Source organism: Diadema setosum, chromosome 8 (assembly GCF_964275005.1).
Source record: "Diadema setosum chromosome 8, eeDiaSeto1, whole genome shotgun sequence".
In the NCBI taxonomy this organism is placed as follows: Eukaryota; Metazoa; Echinodermata; class Echinoidea; order Diadematoida; family Diadematidae; genus Diadema; species Diadema setosum.
Genome location: NC_092692.1, coordinates 5,939,304 through 5,964,026, shown reverse-complemented (window position 1 = coordinate 5,964,026; position 24,723 = coordinate 5,939,304). Strand labels below are relative to the sequence as shown.

At 38.5% G+C, this 24,723-nt stretch overlaps 1 protein-coding gene across 1 annotated transcript; it reads left to right on the top strand.

Moving 5' to 3' along the window:
- Window positions 1-1,791: 1,791 nt before the first annotated feature.
- LOC140231753 (uncharacterized) lies at window positions 1,792-24,033 on the top strand. Its single transcript, XM_072311903.1, has 4 exons — window positions 1,792-1,846; window positions 2,322-2,531; window positions 3,127-3,206; window positions 22,870-24,033. The coding sequence occupies exons 1-4, from the start codon at window positions 1,792-1,794 to the stop codon at window positions 24,031-24,033; spliced, it is 1,509 nt and encodes a 502-aa protein (XP_072168004.1).
- Window positions 24,034-24,723: the final 690 nt, after the last annotated feature.

The following is a 24,723-nucleotide window of genomic DNA, read 5'->3' as shown; positions in this document are numbered from 1 at the left end:
TACAAGAACTTTGTCATTTCTGTATACAAAATGAATGAGAAATGGCGAAGGCATAACATCGTAAACTTGCTGATTTTGATATTCATAACAACTGGTCGAGAAGTGTCTTCCGACAAATTGTAAACTTTCAAAATGTGATAACTTCCTTAAGGCCGTGTCACAACTTTCCGGGCAAGCTAACCGGTCTTGTTGCGAGGAGGGATTTTCCGCACGCAGGAAAATTTTCCGCGGGCGGACAAGAATGTTTGCGAGTTTCGCACCTGTTTCTTACCAACTAGACGCGTACTACTTACCATCTACTTGCGTGTATTCCGTGTGACTTGCCTGAGAGCTTTGAAACCGAACTGTTTTCTGTTACGAGCGACTTACAGGTGCTGAGATGTACCTGCGTTGGAGTTGCCTGCGAGGTGCTGCTGGTAAGGGTCTCATACTGGTGTTCTGCGTGTACCTCTGCGAGCGAACCCCCATAACTCACTCGGAACAAGTTTTGAGCATGCTCAAGGCCTTGTCATAACACATCTGGGGAAGTTTTGCTGCTTGACTTGCGGGGAAACGAATTTGCTACCAGGAGCTCTCCGTAGCTGGTCCGCACCTGACAGGATCTGACGCGTATTTCGCCTGTAGTTGCCCGGAGGTGCGCACTCAAGTCCGATTTAACCGCAGCCAAGTTTTGAGCATGACCAAAAATTTTTCCGGGTGAGTCGCGGGAATGCCCGGAGAAGTCCACGCAGAACGCCAGTAGGAGGCCCTTAGCGGCAGCACCTCGCTGGCAACTCTCACGCAGGTACTTCGCAGTCCCTTATGCAGCCAAGATAATGACATTCTGTGGGACTTCGGCCATCCCTTCAGAGAAATTCCTTCGCTGAGTTGTCAGTCCCCAAGCGACTGGTACAAAGGTCACACAGTATACTCGCAAGTAGAATTTAAGTAGAACGCGTCAAGCAAGTGAGACACATGCACTGACTCGCTCAAATCCTTTTCCGCCCTCTGGAATGTCCGGTATGCTGGAAAATCCCTACACTCAACAAGCCTGCGTAACTTGCCCGGAAACGTATGACAGGGTTTAAACATAGTTGCGGGTAAAAAGATTTTCGTGCGCACCTCCGGGCGACTACGGATGAGATACGTGCTAGGTACTGTCATATGCGGGTCATCAGCGGGGACCTCCGGGTAGTAAAAATTGTTCTTCGCAAGTCCTACGCAAGGCTTGCCCGGAAAGGTGTGACACGGCCTTTATTTCTTATCTGATTTTGAACATTTTTTGCACTGTTCTGGGGGGATTAAACTTTAGGGAGGGTTCCTTCTTTAACCACTTGCCCGTATACGTCTTCTGTGCAAGAGACCCTTATGTACAAGCATAACTGAAAGAAAGATGAATAAACTTTAAATTTGAAACTTGAACTGGATCCCGAATAGAATCGTATGAAAAAAAGTTTTGGGGCGACGAACCTTTACCATCATTATTAAAATCATTTAAATGAGCGCGTCTTCGAAATTGTCACATCAAGTTACTTTAGATTTGAATTGTAGTATACTTAGTTCATCATTATCTTTTTTTTTCTTTAATTCCTGGAACATTATTTCCCTTCCTGTCTCACCAATGCTAGTTTCTTTTTTATCGTGACTTTTCCCATTTCTTCTACTTTCTTAATCTTTCAACCTACATTGCATTTGCCCATTTTCTTTTCATTTATTCGTCTTGCAATCACTTTTCAAAATGTATATTTTTTATGCATCGATTTATTCTTATGGAAGGTATTCAAAGAGACAGATGACAGTCCACATAGTAGGATGGAACAGCCCGATGGTGATGAAGTCAAACACGGTATAGTTGATACTGAGACAAGTGAGTTTATAGCTGATGGTATTTGTCCACTGAGTCCCATGGAAATTATATCTAGTTCAGTTGTCACTTGAAAAGAAAATACAGTCAGGATTAGCCTGGATATCGTCATCAACGTATGCAGGACAGGAATGCCTGCATACAATTATATAATGACTTGAATAATTTCTAATTGATAGGATACACGCCTTGAAAACCTTAATGGCGACGTTCAGAATAGCTGGGTAATCTATCTGGTCTGCTGACTGCATGTCATGAGCTAACAGGAAATGTGCTTGCATACTCGACTAGCATGATAATTACTAGAATATATCAGCGACATCAAGCACAGTGTCAAGACAAACCGAGAGAAAAACTGGTGAAATAATGTCCCTCTTCGTTAATAGTTTGTTTGATTGTATTAGTGTATTTATTGAATATCTAATGACTTTAATATCAATTTGTTCTTTGATCTGTTCATTCATCTATCATTTCCAAGATCCTCTGCGTGGTGAATTACAGGTAGGCAGGGAAACTGCTGAAGAATTTAATGGCGGAGCCGACGGGGATGACGCTGAAGACCTGTGGTTTTTCCACTCGGGGGTGTGTGGGGTAGGCCAAAAGATCAGCTCACAGGCTGAGACGAAGCACGTCAAAAGCGATGTACAGCCACGGGATATGCAGCTAGACAAGATTGGTAAGGCAGCAGGTAAGTTTTTATAGTCAGCAGGTTTCACATTAGCACTGTATTTGTCAGATATGGCTAGCTATAATAGACAGGATTTTCTTTTTTTTTTATTTCACAAACATTTATACTTTTAAAGTATAAGGCAATCATCCATTGTAACATGGACCTACTTAGGTCCATGATCGTAGCAAAAGGAAGCATGCAGTACTAGTAAATGCTCCTAATGAGGCCTTGCAATCACTTTTCAAAATCTACATTTTTTATGCCTCGATTTATTCTTTTGGAAGATATTCAAAGAGACAGATTAAAGGAAACATAGTAGGATGGAAAGGCAACACAGACATGGATAGTTAATCAGGGGCGTCGAACAAAAAAAAAAGAAAGAGTTATTATCAGGAATACACTATAAAATGCGTGCATAATCATCAGCGTTAAACGCATCTGCCAGACATTTTGGACGTCCCCCCCCCCCAAAAAAAAAAAAAAAATACAGTCTCATTACTTTCGTGGTTTTTGGTTTATTTGTTTGTTTGTTTGTTTGTTTTTTGTTGTTAAAGTGTTTTATCGAAACTGCTTTTCTGACGGAGTCTTTATCTGTATCAAATTGTTTTGGTAGCACGTGCGGACTGCACCAACATCGACTGTCTGACGATGGATTACAGCTGGGACACAACACAGGCGACAAGAATGCAAAAGGTAATTATTAGTAATGGATGTAGGCCTATATCATATTTGTATAATGGTAATTTTGTAGGTGTAAAGCAGGGGCTGTTGTGACGGTCAGAGGGCAATTGGGCATTTTTGGCATTGTTTTTAGATTCCCTGAGATAATTAAGCGTCTGTAACCAGACAGTTGATCCTTATATACCGATACTTGCCAAGCAGCAAACCAAACTGACAACAGCACTGTCTTCTTTAACACCGATAGTATTTGACAATGGTAATGTTCAAAATTGTTTCTTTATGCAATCAGAGGAAGGCTATTAACCAAATAGGTATTTCCCCATCAGTTAATTGACACACCGTGCAGGTCATTTGAGACCCTGCATCACAAAACCAACAAAAAGTCGCCTGACATGGCTTTTTGGTTAAGTTGAGATTCTTTAAGATATCAGAATTGAAAGTGTGAAAAGGATATTTTGTGAAATGAAAATGGACCTCTAAGACATGTCTAATCGCACTTTTCTATAATATGCTGTTACTGTTAAAACTGCTGAAAACAATATATCACATTGGTTTCAGAAACCCAGATTTATGAATTACATAGAAGAACTACTCTTCCAGAAAACAACAAAATTAACATTGCCTAGGCTCATCCTACTCACCTACCTTCATCTACTTTGTGCCCTCATGCAAAATCAGGTTGTGTGACGTTGTGTTGGTTTTGTGGTGCACGGTCATAATATGTGGTCTATACGCTAAATCATTCTTCGTTTAAATATGATTTTCATAAGAGTACACTCTTAAAATAGTTGGGCACAAAAATGCCCAACTTTTAACCAACATTGGGCAACATACTGTCCACTCAACTATTGGTTAAAATCTGCCCAACTGATGTTTGGTAATGAGTTTGCTATGTGGTTGGGCAAATTAAATTGCCTATCAGCTGTTGACCAATTAGACTTTTCCCAACTTTGCAATTTCCCAACCGCTGGTTATATTTTGAGTTTGGTAATCATTTGCCCATCTGATTTTGCCCAAGATATTGCCCAACTCCATTTGTCCAACTGTTTAGTAAGTTGATTTTGGTTAATTAAAACTTTTGAGTTGAATTTTTGATGTATGGGTGTTTATCAAAACATGTGTATGTCAAGACATTGTTCATATCTAACCTATCATAATCCTACAGCTGGTCGTAAAGCCTATACCTACAAGTACATCTAGGCTTAGCCTATATCCTAGACCTAGTAAGTACCAGGGATATTCCATTCACATACAATATATAGGGTCATTTAGTTGTAATGCTTTATGACATAGTTACCATGTAGATTACACTTTAACTATAAAAAATATGAAAATAACTCATCAGAGATACAAGATGAAATTGTGAAAATTACGGCAATAATGTTCAATAAATTTCTAAACCTATCAGAAATTTCAGATTTTATTGAAATCATAAAAAACACATTGAATTTAACAATATCTTATCTTTTTCACGAAGAGGATTTGAACAGCTTATGAATATTTATGAGCAAAAATAAAAAACAAAAACCCCAGAAACCAATAGAAACCAAGTGGTATCAACTGGTATCAAAATGTCAATATTTTAGTTACTGGGTTTTAATCTGGAATGAAGTGGTAGGCAAGTCCAGGCAGGTATATGGATTTCAAATTGTGTCATCTAACAATTGTCTAACTATATTCACATAAACCGACACACACACGCACGCACACACACACACACACACACACACATACACACACACACCACAAAGTAGCAATCTTGTAGGAGTATCCTATAGTTTGCTCCCACAGACAGATCATATCATATCATATTAATCATTATACAGTATATACAGTGCGTATCAAAAAAAAACGCAACAAGATTTAATTTCATATTTGTGAAGATGATGTTAATTTTAAACCAAAGTGAGTAGCAAAATCTTAAAGCCACATATCTCCTCTTTCCAATGATATCTTAATTATTATTACACAGTCATGGATGGCTGAGTAATCATTCTTTTTGGACAATGGGTCAATTTGGACTTGGGACCAAGTTTCAGTTAATAAGATCAGCATAAATCCTTTTCAATTCTCCTTTTTTGTTTTTGTTTTTTGTTGGAAAGCTGAATGTCTGGGCTGGACTTTGTGGAAATGGATTGGCCCTAAGGCCCTTCCTCTTTTGAAAACACAACGTAAACGGAAATGGATACTTACAAATTTTAAATGAACATGTGCTTCCTGAATTAATGGAAATTTTTCCTAACAAAGGGGTGTGTTCAGACGCCTATGGTGGGCCCGAGGATGGCGCACCAGCTCATCGACTAGTTGAAGTAAGAAACAGATTGGCTGAGGTATTTGGAAATTGGGTGATTGCCTGTTAACATGATGTGGAGTGGCCACCATGATCTCTGGATCTGACTTGTTGTGACTTTTTCTTTGGGGTTATCTCAAGAGCAAAGTGTTCATTACCCCTCCGCCTGACATTGCAACTCTGAGACAAAGAATCACTGATGAGTTTGAAGCTCGACGCCAACAAGCCCCAATGATACGCATGGCTGTGCGTGAGATGGATAAAAGAGCTAATCTCTGTGTGGAAAGGAATGGTGTCCATAATGAGGGACATGGGATGTATATGTTAAAAAGATATAGCCGAAAGAAGACAATGGTAAGTTGCGATTATTGATATCATTATTCAATTTGTTAAGTTTAATTTCTAATAAGGTGCATTGATTCTTGCAGTGTCTAAACTTGGTTCCAAGTCCAATTTTACCCATTGTCCAAAAAGAATGATTACTCAGCCATCCATGACCGTGAAAGAATAAATAAGATATTATTTGAAAGAGGAGATATGTGGTTTTAAGATGTTGATTCTCACTTTCGTGTAAAATTAACACAATCTTCACAAATTTGAAATCAAATCTTGTATTTTTTATACGCACTGTATATATACTAGGTGTTTCAAAAAACATTTCCCATTTTTGATTCTTTATAATTCAAAAACCAGATAACATTGTCATTGATATGAGTCATAGCTGAATAGTGTACAATTTGGTAGAAGGTGGTTTAAATAGTTATGAAAGCATAAATCAGTTTCATGAAATCCATGATTAATTTTACAGTTAGGTTCCAGATTTTGCTCTATTTTCAACCCTCTTTACAAAATTTCACTTTGCACAGGGGTCAATGGGTGTTTATGGCAGTGTGTGCCTGACAATGGTCCTGAACAATGGCCAGGGTTTGAATGCTTCATTATTTAATTCATGAGAAATTCCACTATCACAACTAGTCTTTATTCAGCCTCTGGCAGTATCTGTGTAAAGTCAAACGCCTGCCGATACTGTCGTTGAGTCGTGACAGTGCTCTCCCTACTTCTGAAAAACAAAATTACAATGATGACCTTCTGTTCTATCGTAAACATGGTGACAGGAAGCAAAAAAAAAAAAAAAATCAATCAGAGTATACACTATATCGTGTGTATATAGAGCCTTAAATTCATCTACTGTGGAGCAAATCGCCCCAATGATAAATGCTGCTGAACTCTTTACCAAAAATGATATCTTTTTATCGAAAAAGCGAAAAATTTGTCAGACTATTTGTGACCCTACACCTCAAAACAAACAAAAAGTCGCCAGGCACGAATTTTTAGTTAAGACCATATTCTGAAAGAACAGACTTTAAGCTTTAAAAGATGTATAACTCAAATCAAATGGACTCTCCTAACCTATCTAAATATTGGAAAGAAAGCACAAACTCAGGAAAAGTGTGAACTGAGAAAAGAGGCTCTGAAGTACAGTGTCTATTCAAGCGCTTAATCTTTACCAAACTGTGCTGGCTGTGCGATGAATGGGACAAAAAACAGGAAGTAAACCACCAGAGTAACAACATGGAAGGGATTATCAGATTAAACTGAAATTAAACATGCTTCATTAAGACATTCTGTCCATAATTAATGCCAACTTTCAAAGCAGTAGCACTATCTTTTCAAACGTTATTAGAGTTGAAAGTGAAGATTGTGGACAAGGTTTTTCAGAAATGAAAAAGGGATTTTAAAGACACACCTAATCACACTATTCTACCAATAATGTTCGAGATAAACTGCTGAAAAAAAAAACCCCACACTTTCCTGCCCGTTTTATGATACCAAATTTTAGCATAATGTAATAGAAGACCCGCTCTTTCACAAAATATGAAAAAGTCAAGTTCGGCTAGGTTGACCCGTATCACTTATATGGGTCAAGTCCTCATGCAAAATCAGTGTGTGCGACTTTATGTTCGTTTTGAGGTGCACGGTCACATTTAATTAGTAGACAGCTGTATCAAAATGAGGAACTTTAGATAATTTATGCTTATTTATCTCCCAAATTTAGTGATAATGTGAAGCAAAATTTCAAAATGACTGCCAGCTGGAATGAAATGAGGTGTTTACAAGCACATCGAAACATGTGCTTACCTTTTCATGTGCATATATTTTACCCTTTACCGTGCATTAATTCAGAATAGCAGTGCCCAGGGCAATCCACACGAATTATTGATTAAGCATTCGTGTGCCTGGGAGCGCGAGACTGACGCCTAGTCAACAGTTGGTTCAGGCATGTCCATTGTTAAGGGCCATTGTCAGCACACACTCACATACACATCATTGGTTCCTGTGCAAAGTTAAATTTTTGCACAGAGTGTTAAAATTTGACCAAAATCTGAAACCTTACTTCAAAATCAATCTAAGATTAATTGAACTGATTTATGCTTTTACATTTAAATCAACTTCAACAAAATTGTACATTATCAGCTATTACTCATATTATTGACTGTTTTATCGGATGAATAGTTGTTGAACTATTAATGATCAAAAGTGGGAAATGTTTTTTGAAACATTTAGTATAATATACTGTATGTATAGAAAATGCCGTGTGTGTGTGTGTGTGTGTGTGTGTGTTGTCCCAACGGCGTAAATCCGTGTTGAAAAGCGGGGGGGGGGGGGGATGATCGGTGATAGTCACCATCACCACGATTACAAGCCCATAACTGGACGGGTGCAGCCAGTGGCGTACCTGGGTCAAGACATGGGAGGGGGAGGGGCACCTCGTCGAAAAGTAGTTTTGAGGGTGTGTATGCTTGTGCGTGCGTGCGTGTGTATGTGTGTGTGCGCATATGTGCGTGTGCTGTCAGTCTGCAAACAATGGGGACTGCAATACAAAACGGAATGTGATACATTCCACAGGGCAGACATTGAGCAACATTGTAAGTTTTCCTTATGGCAGATGTATGGATTATGGAATGACGATGTGAAACGACAAATTACTGGCAGCAACATCAGGAGAATATTGCATAACAATTAAATGCGAGCGAGCGGAGCGAGCGAGCTTGAAAATTTTGACATTTTCCAATCCCCAAACTGCCGTTTGTAGCTATTTTTTTTCACTTTGGAAATTAAGGGGGGGGGGGCGCACCGGACGCAACTGCTGGCAATTACTGGCAGCCATATCAGTAAAATGGCATAACGATTAAATGTGACTCTGCACCTCAAAACAAACAAAAAGTCGCCAGACATGAATTTTTAGTTCAGACCATATTCTGAAAGAGCAGACTTTATGCTTTAAAATGATGTATAACTCAGATCAAATGGACTCTCCTAACCTATCTAAATATTGGAAAGAAAGCACACACTCAGGAAAAGTGTGAACTGAGAAAAGAGGCTCTGAAGTACATTGTCTATTCAAGCGCTTAATCTTTGCCAAACCGTGCTGGCTGTGCGATGAATGAGACAAAAACAGGAAGTGAACCACCAGAGTAACAACAATGAAGGGATTATTAGATTAAACTGAAATTACGCATGCCTCATTAACACATTCTGTCCATAATCAATGCCAACTTTCAAAGCAGTAGCACTATCCTTTCAAAAGTTATTAGAGTTGAAAGCGAAGAGTGTGGACAAGGTTTTTCAGAAATGAAAAAGGGATTCTAAAGACACACCTAATCACACTATTCTACCAAAAATGTTCGAGATAAACTGCTAAAAAAACACACTTTCCTGTCCGTTTTATGATACCAAATTTTAGCATAATGTAAAAGAAGACCCGCTCTTTCAGAACATATGAAAAAGTCAAGTTCAGCTAGGTTGACCCATTTCACTTATTTTCAGTCCTCACGCAAAATCAGTGTGTGCGACTTTATGTTCGTTTTGAGGTGCACGGTCACAAATGAGAGCGAGCGAAGCGACCGAGCTTGAAAATTTTGACATTTTACAGTCCCCAAACTGCCGTTTGTGTAGCTATATTTTTTCGCTTTGGAAATTGGGGAATGGGGGGGGGGGGCACACCGGACTCAACTGCTGGCAACCACTGGCAGCAACATCAGTAGAATGGTATAACGATTAAATGCGAGCGAGCTTGAAAATTTTGACATTTGACAATCCCCCAACTGGCGTTTGTAGCTATATTTTTCACTTTGGAAATGAAGGGGGGACGCACCGGGGGAAACTGCGGGCAATTACTGGCAGCAACATCAGGTGAATAGCATAACGTTTAAATGCGGGCGAGCGAGGCGAGCGAGCATAAAAATTTTGACATTTTACAGTCCCCAAACTGCCGTTTGTGTAGCTATCATATTTTCCGCTTTGGATATTAGGGAGGGGGCGCATCAGACGCAACTGCTGGCAATTACTGGCAGTGACATCATTAGAATGGCATACCGATTAAATGCGAGCGAGCTTGAAAATTTTTACATTTTACAATCCCCAAACTGCCGTTTGTAGATATATATTTGTCACTTTGGAAATTGGGGGGGGGGGGTGCACCGGACGCAACTGCTGGCAATTACTGGCAGCAACATCAGTAGAATGGTATACCGATTAAATGCGAGCGAGCTTGAAAATTTTTACATTTTACAATCCCCAAACTGCCGTTTGTAGCTATATATCTTTCACTTAGGAAATTAGGGGGGGGGTGCACCGGGCGCAACTGCGGGCAATTACTGGCAGCAGCATCAGGAGAATGACATAACGAATATTATGCGAGCGAACGAAGCGAGCGAGCTTGAAAATTTTGATATTTTACAGTCCCAAAACTGTCGTTTGTGTAGCTATATTTTTTTGCTTTGGAAACTAAGGGGGGGGGGGGGCGAACGGGGCGCAACTGCTGGCAATAACTGGCAGTTACATCAGGAGAATGACATAACGAATATATGCGAGCGAATAAAGCGATTGCCATTGGAACGAAGCAAGCAAGCTTGAAAATTTTGACATTTTACAGTCCCAAAACTGCCGTTTGTGTAGCTATATTTTTCGCTTTGGAAATTAAGGGGGCGAACCAGGCGCAACTGCTGGCAACAACTGGCAGTGAGATCAGGAGAATAGCATAACGATTAAATGCGAGCGAACGGAGCGAGCGAGCTCGAAAATTTTGACATTTTACAGTCTCAAAACTGCCATTGGTAGCTATACTTTTTCGCGTCGGAAATTAAGGAGGCGCACCGGACGCAACTGCTGGCAATTACTGGCAGCAACAAGTTAACATCTCAAACTTGGAAAAAAAAATATATTTATGCATTCCAAATTTCGCATACAATGTGTTTACATGGTCACTATTGTAATGCTGTAATGGTCTAGGGACTTGCAAGTGCCTGCAAACTAACTTTTCATGCTAAGTGGTAGGTGACGCTGGTCGCTCTTACTGTAGCATTTCATAGGAGATATTTAATAGGAGCTTGGAATTTGGCACAAATTTTGTCAATGTGTCATATTGACGACAAAATGGTATCCACACAAAATTCAAGATGGTGGTAATTAGTCGAGGTTGTCGTTTAAGGCAGTATTTACCATTAGTGCACGTGAAACAAAAACCCAGCTTTAGTTCCTCAAACTAGTTCTAAACTGTGAGTTAGGGATAGAACAACTAATGTACAAACTTAAATCAGTATATTAATGTTAAATATTGTTAGATATAATAAATAGATCTGATACGATTTTCTTTTATACTAACCTGTCAATAGTTATCATGTTTATGGTTTCTTGAAAAGAAATGGTGATATCTCCGTATGTTTTAGGCTTTATTATATTTTTTTTTTTACATGGTAGAATATTTTGTGATACAACTAATCTGCACATATAAATCGAATGTGATATATCTCCGAATGGTAAACAATACCTTTAGTGTGTTGCGTCAAAGTTAAATCTGAACTTATAATTCGATGTATATTTTTAATCTTCTTATATTGCTGTCTATTATACGTTTCTTTACATCCGAACGATATTGTACTAGTGCAAACCATTATGAGGGTCTTTTTTTTGTGGGGGGGGGGGGGGGTACAGGTCATTCCAGTGTGTTGGTAAGGCCCGAACTTTGATAAAAGAAGAAATGCTTCTGTATCAAAGATATGCTTTTTTACTTGTATGTTACTCTGCTGTTGTACAAACGTGAATGATGATGGTATATGTGTAATAATGTCTGATCCGTAAATGTCCTTGAAAGCCGTTCTGATCCTAGAAAAAAAAACACCCCCCCCAAAAAAAAAAAAAAAAAAAATCTGACATGGTAGCAATTTCTGAAATTTGCTCTTAAACGTGTTGTGCGAAGTTACTTTTATTGTTCCAATAAAACTGTCCACATTGATTATTCATGCTGTATAATTATTATTCACATTTACAAATAAGCATGCTGAAACTGTATTAACTGTTATTACATTTTTCTTACGTTATTTTTAGGCTGATTTCATGTGGGTTATTGTGTCACAATTGATCTGAACTTCTGCCATTGGTAGATGCTTTCCCGTATTAGATATCAGGATCACTCGAGAGTGAAAATGTTCATTTTCATTCATTTTAGAGTGACCTCAGGGATCACTCGAAGAGTGACGAGTGATCCCTAAGGTCACTCTAAAATGAGTGAAAATGAACATTTTCACTCCAAATTCACCCCAATTCCACTCTAAATTCACTGTTTTCTGTTATTCACTCCTTCAAAAGTGAAAACTTCCACTCGATTTTTTTTCTTCTTCGGTGAGTAGAATAACAGTGGTTTTAAAAATTTCTCCATAAAAACCTAAGACGGTTTAAAATAGCATTACAATGTTCAAAATATATAAAAACATATGAATAGACAGCACAACAGACAAAATTGTATCAAAATAGAAATAATGCATTTAATTTGGCGCAATACACTATGTCAACTTTGCTGGCCGCCATCTTGAATTTTTTTGTGTTGTTGATCTAAATTTTGTCTTAAACTGTCCCTATAGCAAGATTGGTGCCAAGTTTCAAGCTTCTACCTCTGTTTGAAAAATATTTTTTGCTTCATCTAATCTGCTTCAGAACAATCTACTTTGAAATAATAGCGATCAGCGTCACCTGAGCTACCACTTGATATGAAAAATTAGTTTGCAGGCACAAACCCTTGTTTGTCGAAGAAAAAGTTTGCGTTTGTCAAGACTACTACGCGCACCACTTGCACTGCTACAAGCGCCAGTGCTAGTGGTGCGTGTAGTAGTCTTGGCGTGCGCAGATCTTTTTATGACCAACAAGGTCTTGGTCAGAACTAAAGTGGCCATTTTTATACAGTGAGTTTTAATGTTTGAGACATTATAACTCCTGAACCGATATTGGTACTAACCCCTAATTTTCTCCAAATATCAACTATATGTCAAACAAAATTCCTGGAACGTTTCAAGTTAATCCTTCAGTCTTTCTCTGATTTATGCTGAATCAAGCATTTTCATGATTTTCCTTTTTTTCAGAATTTTTTTTTTTTAATTGAGTATTTTTCAATCTAAAATTCAATCCAGTTATCACAATAACCCATAAAAATGGTATCAACTTGTAGAAAATTTTATTCTCTTTTTATATATAACATCAAATTTGTTGAAATCTGATGTTTCTATCAAAATCAAAATTCTATCTATACAAATTCAGTAAATATGGCGGCCATCTTGGACGCTATCTTGGATTTGGAGGCTTTCGCAACAAAATTTTTGAGGTAAACCAGTGGAATGTTGTTTGTTACAATAAAACTTGAAAATAAGCATGGTCTACTTAGTTTATAGAGGGAGTGGAACTCGACCTCTGTTTTTAGCTTTCGGTCCCCCGGTTATATAGGCAAGAATAATTTGAATAGACCACCTATCGAGAGTATACTATAGACATTTGTGGAAAGCGCTCCAAATTTTCGAAGTGGTGATTTAATTTTGCGAGAGACGGAGATGTGATAATCCATCGCCTCAATTGAACACTCTACTTTGTTTAGGAGCAAGGTATTCTTTAGCAGTAAAAGCATGAAATGTTTTTGTCATATCTCATAAATTGACGTAATCAAATGTTTTCCTGCTACTATTGAAGTGGTTAAAGCACTTATCGTGCCTGTTGCTTCTTCTTTTTTTTTATCTATCTCTGCATTTAGGTACGCCTACATGCATTCATTCCTGTAGACTTCGTGAAATAGCATTGCAGCATTTTCATATTCGTAAAATTGCAGCAAATGTTCGTTTTCTTTATACACTATTACACTACAGCTGACGCGTGGCCAACCATTTTGTTGCTACGTTGAATGAACTTCTCCGACGAACTCGGAAATGCTCACCTGCGACCCTGTTTGAAAAGACGCTCTCTCACATTGAGACGAATTTGAATTCTCGATGGGCATTCTGATTTGAATTGTGTTAATGGTACATTTTTTGAAGTGATAGAATATAGTGAAAGGAAAACGAAGTTGAATAAACATCTTTTTTAGGCGATTTTGAATTACATTACATTGAAAGAGAAACGTATACACACAAAAGAAAAATGACTCTTGCTCTTACTATGTAATACATTTTCTTCGATTAGTGCTCCTTCATTTTATTTCATTACATCTCATCACTTTCCTTTCCAGCTATCCACTTTTTTTATTCCCATCTGCAAACGTGTAGACTGAATATTTTGATTGATGGTGATGATCACTTCTCCAAGATACTTTGCCCATAAAAATTGTACAGCCAACATATATATATATATATATATATATATATATATATATATATATATATATATATGGCCTCGTACGTTGTGGGTATATGTGTGACGGAGGAATGACTCGCAGACGTTGCAGTAATGTTCACTATGGACTTTATTTCACAAGCTTTCAACTGTGTAACCAGCCTTTTTCAAGGGCAGTTTATATTCCGTTTGATTGGCTTTTTATCATTATTATCATTTTCTATTTCTGTCCAAATGCATGCAAATTGGTTGCTTTTCTGTTTATGTCTCGAAAGCCCTTGAAGAAGGCATTACTGCAACGTCTGCGAGTATATGTATATATATATATATATATATATATATATTATATATGTGTATATATATATATATGTATATATATTATACGTATATGTATACTACCAAAACACAGGTTGTAGGCAAGCCTCATCTTGTATAATATTACACTACGTTTGCAAAACTCTGTTTCAAATAAATTATCTACCGTTCATCATACAAAATGTGGAGGACCATCCTAATTCTCGCTCCTTCTTTCTTCTTCTCATCGTATAGACTCCCATGTTTCACCTGAAGAGCTCATTCATGCTCTATCAACTGACTTGAAAAGGTGTTTTTTTTTTTCTATATAAGAAACAACGATAATCATTTCGGTTGGTGATTAGTTTTTGTAATATATGTCTTGTACCACTATGTAAAATCTCATTTTACTTGATACATGGTGAATAATAATATTTCCCGACATTACGCTAGAGTTGTAAGCGAATCGTAAGCAGCAAACCCGATAATAAGCTCATAACTGCACTCGCTGATCTCTTTTATGCATCCCATGAAAACCCAAGTCGCATGGTCGAAATCTGTAGGCAGTCATGATGGATAATTTCAGGAAGAAAACGTCCTAATACAGACTTCTTTAGTGGATGGCAAGTATTGCGCAAGCGTAGATTATGCAGTTTTAGCTGTCATTAGTTCGCAAAGAAAGCTAAAAAGATGCAAAGATTTAGTTGAATATTGAACATCCCAGGCTCTTGTCAACATTATGGAAATTACTGAAACAGATCCAAGAAACAAACTCAAGTGGACGTTATTCTTTTACAAAACTTGACTTTGATAAATCAGCACCATGAATTCTACGTATAACAAGATATCACCTTTGATGGTTTGCATAATGTTGAAATAAAGCCGCGTGTTTCCGTTACAGGCACAAGAGCTTTGTACAAGTATGGGGGACAAACCAGGCGTTACAGCTTTTCAAAAGTAGTATCTTGTATACAATAAATAAACTTCTTACTATTTCCAAAATTGCTTGACTAGCTATAGTAAGGAATTTTGTGAACAATAGGAAGTCAGAGTGGGTTTGTGTGCTTTTGTTATCGCACCAATACGAGATTTACTCGCCATGTCTTACAGTCGTGTAAATGGAAATACGCGAGGCTGTATACAATCCTCCGATCCATCGCTTTTCAGCGAAAGACTTCGGAGGTTTGTGGTCAACGGATTACAGTTTTCATAAAAGATGGCCTCCATGCATTAGTATATTCAAGGCAATAATGTAGTAAAAAATTGCGACACCCTCGCAATAGCCTGGTGCCCAATAATAAAAGGTGCTCTTCATTTGAGTTGACGAGGGAACGTGAATTGACGATCATACAGTACATGAAGTTCAAATCGCGCGCGCGAACCCAGGTCGAGGTGAAGTGATATTATAGGTTTTCCCGGCCAATTTCGCACTTTTTTCAGTCCAATTCCTAATTGCTGCATTCAATTTAGCACAATATAGCCTAGACGGCATGTTCGGTATTTCAATTTTATAACATTTTCATTCAAGATCATTTTGGAGCATTCAAATTACCTTTTACATCATTCAAATCAGCACTTTTTCGGTTCAAATTCGTAAGACAAGCACCATTTCGCAAATCGTTCATTCAGTTTAGCACGATATAGTCACGTGATCACGTAAACGCTGCGCTCGTTCATTCGAATTCATTCTTGGGCATCCAATTTCGCATTTACTGCAGTCAATTTAGCAGACACGTTTATGCTTTTATTCTGATATCACCTTTGCAACAGTACTTTCAAAATAAGTGTATGTGTTTATAATGTTCGATAGCATTATTTCATTCACAGATACATTGATCTTAAGTTTGTTTTGTCAATAATTTGGAGAAGGAGGTTTCAATTTACATGATTATTTCTTTCATCTGCATGATGTTTCATTATTTTCATTTGGTGGGTGCTAGATTGCGTTAATTATCATTAGGAATAAATAAAAGTTCTTGGATCAGGGGGCGTTTCATCAACGAGTTCGTCGGAGATTTCACCGACAAATTTGCTATCAGCCAATCAGACCAAGGATTTCATTAGCTTTTAACAGTTGTCAGTGTAAATCCTTGCGTCTGATTGGCTGATAGCAAATTCGTCGGTGAAAACCTCCGACGAACTCGTTGATGAAACACCCCCCAGCTCTAGCCATCAATTTGTCAAGGTTATTACCCTCAAATGCTTCTATGATTCTTTCCCTGTTTTCTTGAGAGATACGCCTGTATCTAACTCGTACTGCCATGACTGGACATAAGAAAGTGAAGTGAATCTATGGTACTGGTGCAAGCATGGCATGTATAGTTCTGATAACATGTATGGAAGAAGAGGGGCGTTACAGAACAACAAATTTGAGTTATTTAGGGTCAAAGATACCTTTACTATGTATTTAATAGTGTGTGGATGAAACAAAAATTCACATTTAAATACGCATAAGTCACGGTTCTCACCTTTTAAAAATAGAAATAACATTACGCCAATTTGAATGAACATATTTGGAATTTGACTGCCCATACGCGAAATTGAATGACTGAAATACCATTTTCCACCAGTGCTGGCGAATTTGAATGACTGAAGAGCACGTGCCAATTTGAATGCCCTTTTTACGAATTCGAAAGGCACATATGCGAATTTCATTGACCGAAATGCTAAATTGAACGAACAAGTTGCAATTTTGAATGACAGAATATGCAGTGACGAGGATTTTCGCTAAATTGAATGAACCTTTTATCAAATGGACTGACAAAAGTGCGAAATTGGCCGGGAAAACCTATTTTATTCATGAGCAGTCGTTATTCACCAAATCAGAAAGCGGATTCCTACACCGCATAAACGGCAATTTGATGATTTGGTTAAAGCGGGACCGTAAGTCACACCCCCTTAGCAACCCTAGGTTCGGGCTCGATTTTGGAAAACCTGTCTGTCTGTATGGGTGTTCGCTCGCTAAAGCAAACCGTCCTAAACGGGTTAATCGGAATCAATTTGGTTTTAGGAAGGGCTACTCAACTGAGTACGCTTTTACACAATCATTTGATGAGATTATTGACACTTTGTCTAACAAAGAACATATCATAATTTGAGGTTTTATGGGGGATTTAAATAAAGCTTTGAATACAATTGATCATCAAATTTTAGTTTACAAATTATCAAAATTAGGTATAAGAGGTATAATGTTGAATTGAATGAAATTGAATATTTAATTGAATATTGAATGTTGTTGTCATGGTATCCGTAGAATTCAGAGAAAAAAAGAAATATAGGCGATCTTCAAGGAATTTTGTCATTGGACGTGAGCTCTTCGAGTGCGTAGGTAAAGGGTTGTAATCAAAGACCAGAGTGTGCGCACGGAGCTCTTGGGTTGTAATTACAGGGGGTGTCTTGAGGAGCGCACATTAAGGGCATATTTGCGCGAGTAATCATTGCTTTGGCTCCTAACAACGCGTTTGATTGGATGGAACAATAATTAGATGGGAGCAACCTAAGATAGTTTCATTTCATTTATTTCATTCCTTCTTTCTTTTTTCGTCAAACATAACACGAAATGTATCAGAAGATATAACATAGGCATGTATTCGACTTTACATGGTAGATAATGGTTAACAAATACGAAATTATACATGCATACCGGCAAAATACAAAGTTATGTTTGGAGGAAAAAAAAGAGAAAGAACTGAGAGGTTCACTGAAAAGCATGCTTGTAAATTGTGAACCACTCAAAGGATTCTTGTGAATACATTAAACTTTTTTTTTAACAAAGACAGGAGAGAACAAGACAGTAGAAACACAAGGACATTACATGACTTTACAGTAGGGTATACCATGACAGTAATAAAACACAAAAGAATAATGGAAAGAAAGGAGAGAAAGAAAAAGGAAATGAAAAGAAAAGCCAACACGCTGAACATCGGGATCAGAAGAGGGAATTGAGGTGCTGAACATCGGGATCAGAAGAGGGAATTGTGGTGTTTCAGCTCGATCAGCCGAGCAATGTTTATACAAATAAGATAATGTAAAAATACACAATGATGAAATCAATAATTATATAGGGGACTCAATCATTCTTATACTCAATCGTAACAGCTAAAATCTATCTGAGTTCCTCTGTTCAAAATCGAAGTTAGATCTAAACTTGTCATTATTAATATCTTTTTACATTTTTCTTTTAAAATACAAGGACACGAAAGTATTATCAGACATGTATTTAGCACTTTTACCTTTCAGATATCAATTTTGATTACCAAATAAAGGGGAGATTCAAAGATTTATATTTTTTTCTTGGGCGGGGGGGGGGTATACTCAAGGAACATCGCCATAGTTTACAACATATGCTGTACCAACCACTGAAACGACCAACAGATGAAATCTACAATCAATGCAATCATTTTTTTTTTCATTTTTTCCTTTCCCATTTCCTGTATTTTTTCTTCACTTTCTGCACAGTTATAGCAAGTGGGTTAAACAAACAAACAAACATGTCAGTGTGGACGTTTCCACATTTGCATCCACATGATATCATTATGAGCTGTGCAAGGGAAATAAAAAGATAACAAAAACGCACATGGACCTTCCTTTTTGAATATTTTCCAAACCCTATAACTGCAATTTCGACAATAATTATTGTTTAATGTTATTTTTTCTACATGGGGTTTTCAGTGTACAGCATGAGATTCATTTATACCCATCCTATCAGGGTATAGAGCCCTCCAATGGTTCCTGACCACATTTTGTGGCCTTGATACGATGATTTCTGTCGCACGGTGGTGCTGCTGGCACAAAACCGAGCAAACGATTCCCCTCCCCCATTTTTACAATTGTTCTGTCATGCATTATGTCATGCATTATGTAACCCTTCTTCTCTAATGTGATCAAATTTCATGAAAATGATATATGCTTTGAATGTACAGCATGACATTCGTGAACCCCACCTAGTCAGGGCAGCCAGGATGATTCCCGTAATATGGGGGTGCTGGCAGCACAAAAACGAGCTCACGAACCACCCTTCTACAATTTTTGTCAAGTTTCGTAAAAGTGACATGCGTTGTGAATGTACAGCATGAGATTCGTGAATCCACCCGAAGGATATCCCTTGATATAGGTTTATGACCAAATCTTGGCGTCTTACAATGATTCCTGCCGCACGGGGGCTCTGTTAGCAAAGAAACGAGCACACGAACCACCAATTTCTACAGTATTTCTGCATTAAGTAGCCCAATTCTTCTACAGTTTGGTCAAGTTTCATGAAAATGACGTGGGTTTTGAATGTACAGCATAAGTTTTTGGGAACCTCCTCCTTTAGCCCTCCCCTAACAGAAAACGTTACTGACAGTGATTTGAGAGATTTAGGTAGTTTCTGCCGCGTGAGGGCGCTGCTTGATCTAGAATGAGAGTGTAAACCCCAACTTTAAATCTTTTACCCAATTTGGGTACCCTTCTCTGCAATTCTTTCAAATTTTAAGAAAGTAAAGTGGCATTTGAAAGAATTATGGGGATTTAGATTTGTCATTGCAGATTTTGTCGCCTATCATGGCCTCGATCCTGTAACGCGAACTTTCTGTACTGGACGGCAGAATGTCATATGCGTCAACGTACCGTAGAAGAAAAAAAAAAGCACACGAACCCGTGGCCTTATTTGCATATTTGGGCTTGGATGGGTCAAAGTTACGGTATGGGAAGTTTGAAAAAACTGACATGGACTTCACTTTAACTGAGGAACGGTCTTTTAACATGCATCCATGTCAACATTTACAGCCCATCTTAGTCTGGCTGTCACTTCGGCCGGTCTCGGCGTGTCGACTTCTCCTAGTGTGCTCCCGTTCAACGGAGCGGAACATAAATTATCTTTATTCTTCGCTATAAACAGTGAATTACTTTCATTCAAGTTTAAAGCAATGTGATTAACAAATTGAAGACGATTCACTCTTTGTACAACAAGGCGTCAATTACTTGCGTCTGACCTTACATATAAAGGAATAATAGTATCATGCACTTACGGTTGTATACCAACCGTCTAACGAAAAAAAAAAAAATATTCACTTATAGACTCAGAATGCGAAGTGTGTATAACCCTTTCAGAACCCATCGAATACGTTCTCTCGCGGAACTGATGTTCTGCGGCGAGCTGACACAAGGCATATAGCTAGCCGACGAAAATTATCAAGATACTCGTCAACTTTTGAGAACTAAATTTTCACTTAAATGCCAGGCTTGCTACCAAACACAGAGCCACGGAAGGCTGGGCTTAAAACAATCCATGAAATCTTGCAAAAGAAAACTGGCATAATCAATTCATAAATGAATAATACGAAGAGTGTGAATTTACCTGTAAAACAGGAGGTAAGTGACAAGGAATGGTTTGGATGATATCGACGTTGAACGGCGATAAGCCACCGAGTGGTGTTTTTGACATCCGGTGGGGGATATTTGCATATTTTAAACAATTGAATTCCCAAGCAATTACCATGAAATAAGGGCTTATAAAGTGATGGTCACGACGTCGCGTGGTCACATGACCGGCCAGAAGGAAGTTTCTAGGATCCCGTTCACACGTGATTCTAAACAATAAATGAATCTGAATCCGAATCATAATAACGCGAATATGTTCCGAGCGTGGTCATGTTGTTGAAATTCGATCATGCCTTAAGGGCAATTCGTGTTCAGGAAATACAATTTAAGTAATAAGCGAGACATTGCTCTACAATATCTATTTGCTAAGAGAGTGAACATTCACATTCAACCCCTTAGGAAATATCAACAATTGCATATACCATGACGAGCCCTTCTTATACAAAACACGGATATTATTAGCGCGAATGAAGTTTTTCTAGCGCACATGATTTCAAAAGTGAAAAGGGCAATACATCAAATAAACTTTGAGATCAGTGAAATGTTACGTAAATAATGGAAGAGGTCTTGCCTTACATTTATAATAATACATCTATAATAATGAAGAGAGTGCACGTGAAATGGTAACCCTGTGGGATGTGCCAAAAGGTACCCACCCTCTTGTAAATGTAGAAAATATGCAAGATCATATATCATGTATTATGTAGGCTCTATGTTCCAAGCGAACATTTTTTTTTCAAAGATTTAATGTGATCGTGCCGTATAACAAGAAACACAATGTAATTAATACAGGAGGCATTCTTATTGTCAAAAAGACTAAGCATTCACAATCAACTCCTTGAAAAGTGTCCGATGCTAACGGACCCTTGCTCTAGAAATCAAGGCAGTTATTTTTATTAAAGTGGAACAATTCTATCCTGTTACAGAAACTGCTAATTTGCATTTTATGCAAATCATATTTGTACGATTTGATCGAAATGGCATTCATCATTTTTTTTTTTTATCTAGAAAATATAAGTCTGTACATTGATTCTGAATCTTTCAATGCGGATAAGTGGTAGCCGAGATTTTTTATACTTTTTTTTGTCATAAGAGGTACTTATTTCCATATTATGCAAATGTTACTTTTTCGCCCGCTTGATTTTATACGGACTGAAGGAGACGTCAACGACTTGCACTCCAGTGGAATTCCTTTACTGTCGCCATTAGTGATGGGTTACCCCCTAAAACTGCTAGATTGACAGGACTATGTGTGACAAACAAAGAAATCCACTGAGAAACAATGCTTGTAGAGTGTGGGCCCTCATGAAATAAAAACCGATGAAAAAAATGACTGAAACAGCAACAGCAACAAAAATGTTTGGCAGCGCGCTATAAGAGACAGAAGAACAAACAAAGAAACAAATAAAAAACGAGATTGGGATGCAGCAAGACTACTAATCTAGGAAAAGACTGATGTGACAACAACGATAGGAAAAAAAAAAGACGGTCATAACAGCGAGATAACCACGATAACAAAATAGACAGGAAATACAATAGAGACCATGATCTTTGGAGCTTTGACAAAGAAAACAAAATAATCGTCAAATTCTCCCTTATTTCCAAAGTGGATGGCACACCGTCTCGGGAACAACCCTTCAACTGCGAACTAGCTTGAAGAAATTCTAGTCGTAACCACTGCGAATGTAAATGCTGCGAGGTATGTGTGAACACTGCAATTGTAATCACAGCGAGGTAAATCTGTGTCTCAATGTGAGAGATTACGTCTTGGTGTGGTGAGTGTATGTGAACACTGCGAGGTGACACTGCGCCTCTGTGTGAGAGATGTCTCCTTGGTGTGGAGACTATGTGTAAATGAACACAACGTGGACACATTGTGACTGTGTGAAAGATCACTTCGCAGTGTGGCAACTGAAACTGACTTTAGTTTTCTTATCATTGCCCTTTGTCAACTGGATACAGATATGTAATGCCAAAAAAAAAAAAATCATGAATTTAGGCACTTATTAGTCGTTTCAGATTTTGTCGAAATGTTGATTCTCATAATATATCTCGATTTTTGTCAATATGATACTCTTTCAGACAGAGACAACCGCATTCTTTGTCGGTACTCCTGTTCCGGACGCAAAACAGTCGACAGTCACTGTATCGGCAACCAAAGTGCCCATTGGAACTACATTAGAAATCCATTTCAGCCTGCGAGGTGCCCGCGGAAACCCGATGGTATCTCCCCAAGCCTTGTCTTCATTAGACCTTCAGATTGAGAAGCCTGGCGGTCGTTTGACCGGCCTCGGCCTTCCAAATCAATTGTCGTCGGAGGGGAAATGCGTCGTCCGGAACAACATGAAAGACGTCGGCCCGCACAAGATTCACGCCAAGGTGTGCAGTAGTCACATGACCTACAGCCCCGTCACAGTCGTCGTAACGGTTGAAGGAAAACTGATCAATACTTACAAGCCACCGATGAACCAGCCTCATGATGTCATCAAGCATCAAAATGACTTTGTCGTCACAGACAAAGGAAACAACCAAGTTCAAGTGTTCGACACTGAATTTCGGCCGGCCAACAAGTTCTGTTCGCCAGAAATGCCGGACTTCGGTAAATTCGATCCCTTCGCTGTTGCTTGGACGGGACGCACGTTCGTAGTCACTGACATCGCTAATCACTGCGTTGTTGAATTCAGCAATTTTGTCCCCACCCAGGTTTTTGGACAAGAGACTCTCCAACAGCCTCGAGGTATTGCAGTAGCCCGAAATGGAAACGTGTACGTTTCCGATGGCTTGAAGCACAGCATCGTTGTCTTTGACAAGCATCGGGAATGCATCTCTATCTTGGGCGGTCAGGGAACGGCGCTAGGGAGAATGAATACTCCCTGGTTTATTGCAATTAACTCTCATCAACACTTAGTTGTGGCAGAATTCATGAACCGCCGCATCCAGGTCTGGAATACACACAACAACACGGCACTGCAGCTCATCGATGTCAGTTACAACGGGAAGAAGTGGTACTGCAGGGGTTTGACCGTCGATCACCATGACAATATCTACGTCACCGTACGTAGCGGCTTCATGCTAGGTTTCAGCGTGGAGACAGTACTTGTGTACAGTCCCACAGGGGAGTTTTTGGGCAACTTCGGCGAAGGCTTCAACTACGTGAAAGGTTTGACCGTCACACAGGAGGGACAGAAAACAATGGCTTATGTCGTGGATGGAGCCAATCACCGCATCAAAGCCTACGAGATGTGATAATCGATTCATAATGAGCCAATTCCATACCGTGGAGAGAATTACAGACCCACATAAATGGCAGAAATAGAACATTGTCAGAAGTATAGAAAGCATACCAAAGAAAAATTAAGGTAAAGATAACAAAAAAGGACAAATGGATCTTTAGACCACTTTTAAAGGTGTCTGACAAAGGGTCCTTGTTGACCCTGTAGCGCTAAGGGGGTATATTTTGCCCCACCTACTATATCTTTATTTGCCACTCCCTTTGCTCAATTTCAACCGAATTGAGTGACTTTTCATAAGAATTTATTGTTCAAGATTTTGATAAGTTATTAAGCTATGTCTGATGTTGCAACCGTAAACTTGCAACCATGTCAGCCAGATTTTGCTTGATTTATCTCTCCCAAGTTTATGTAACAATAAAATAGCAGGCGAAATAGTGTTTATTTCTTGGCTGTCATTTGCAGAAGGACCAAAATGTGAAGTAATTATGGATGTTAGTGGCTTTGGAATGTTCTTATCATTTTTCTATATTTTTATACGACATAGGCGTCAAGCAATAGATGTAATAATGGTAATGATAATGATGACAATACAGTGCTTATACAGCGTATTTGATACTGCATGTATACTGTAGCGTCTCTATGCGCTTAGTGGGAGAGAGTTGAAAATGGAAAAAGGAAACATACTGGGTTTTTTTTTTCCACA

Bases quoted from the DNA above. Each gene is read 5' to 3' on its own strand.
- LOC140231753 (XM_072311903.1), top strand. From the start codon at position 1,792: ATGGAACAGCCCGATGGTGATGAAGTCAAACACGGTATAGTTGATACT. The intron at 1,847-2,321 runs GTGAGTTTATAG...ATCATTTCCAAG, and splicing joins TATAGTTGATACTGAGACAA to ATCCTCTGCGTGGTGAATTA. The intron at 2,532-3,126 runs GTAAGTTTTTAT...TTGTTTTGGTAG, and splicing joins CAAGATTGGTAAGGCAGCAG to CACGTGCGGACTGCACCAAC.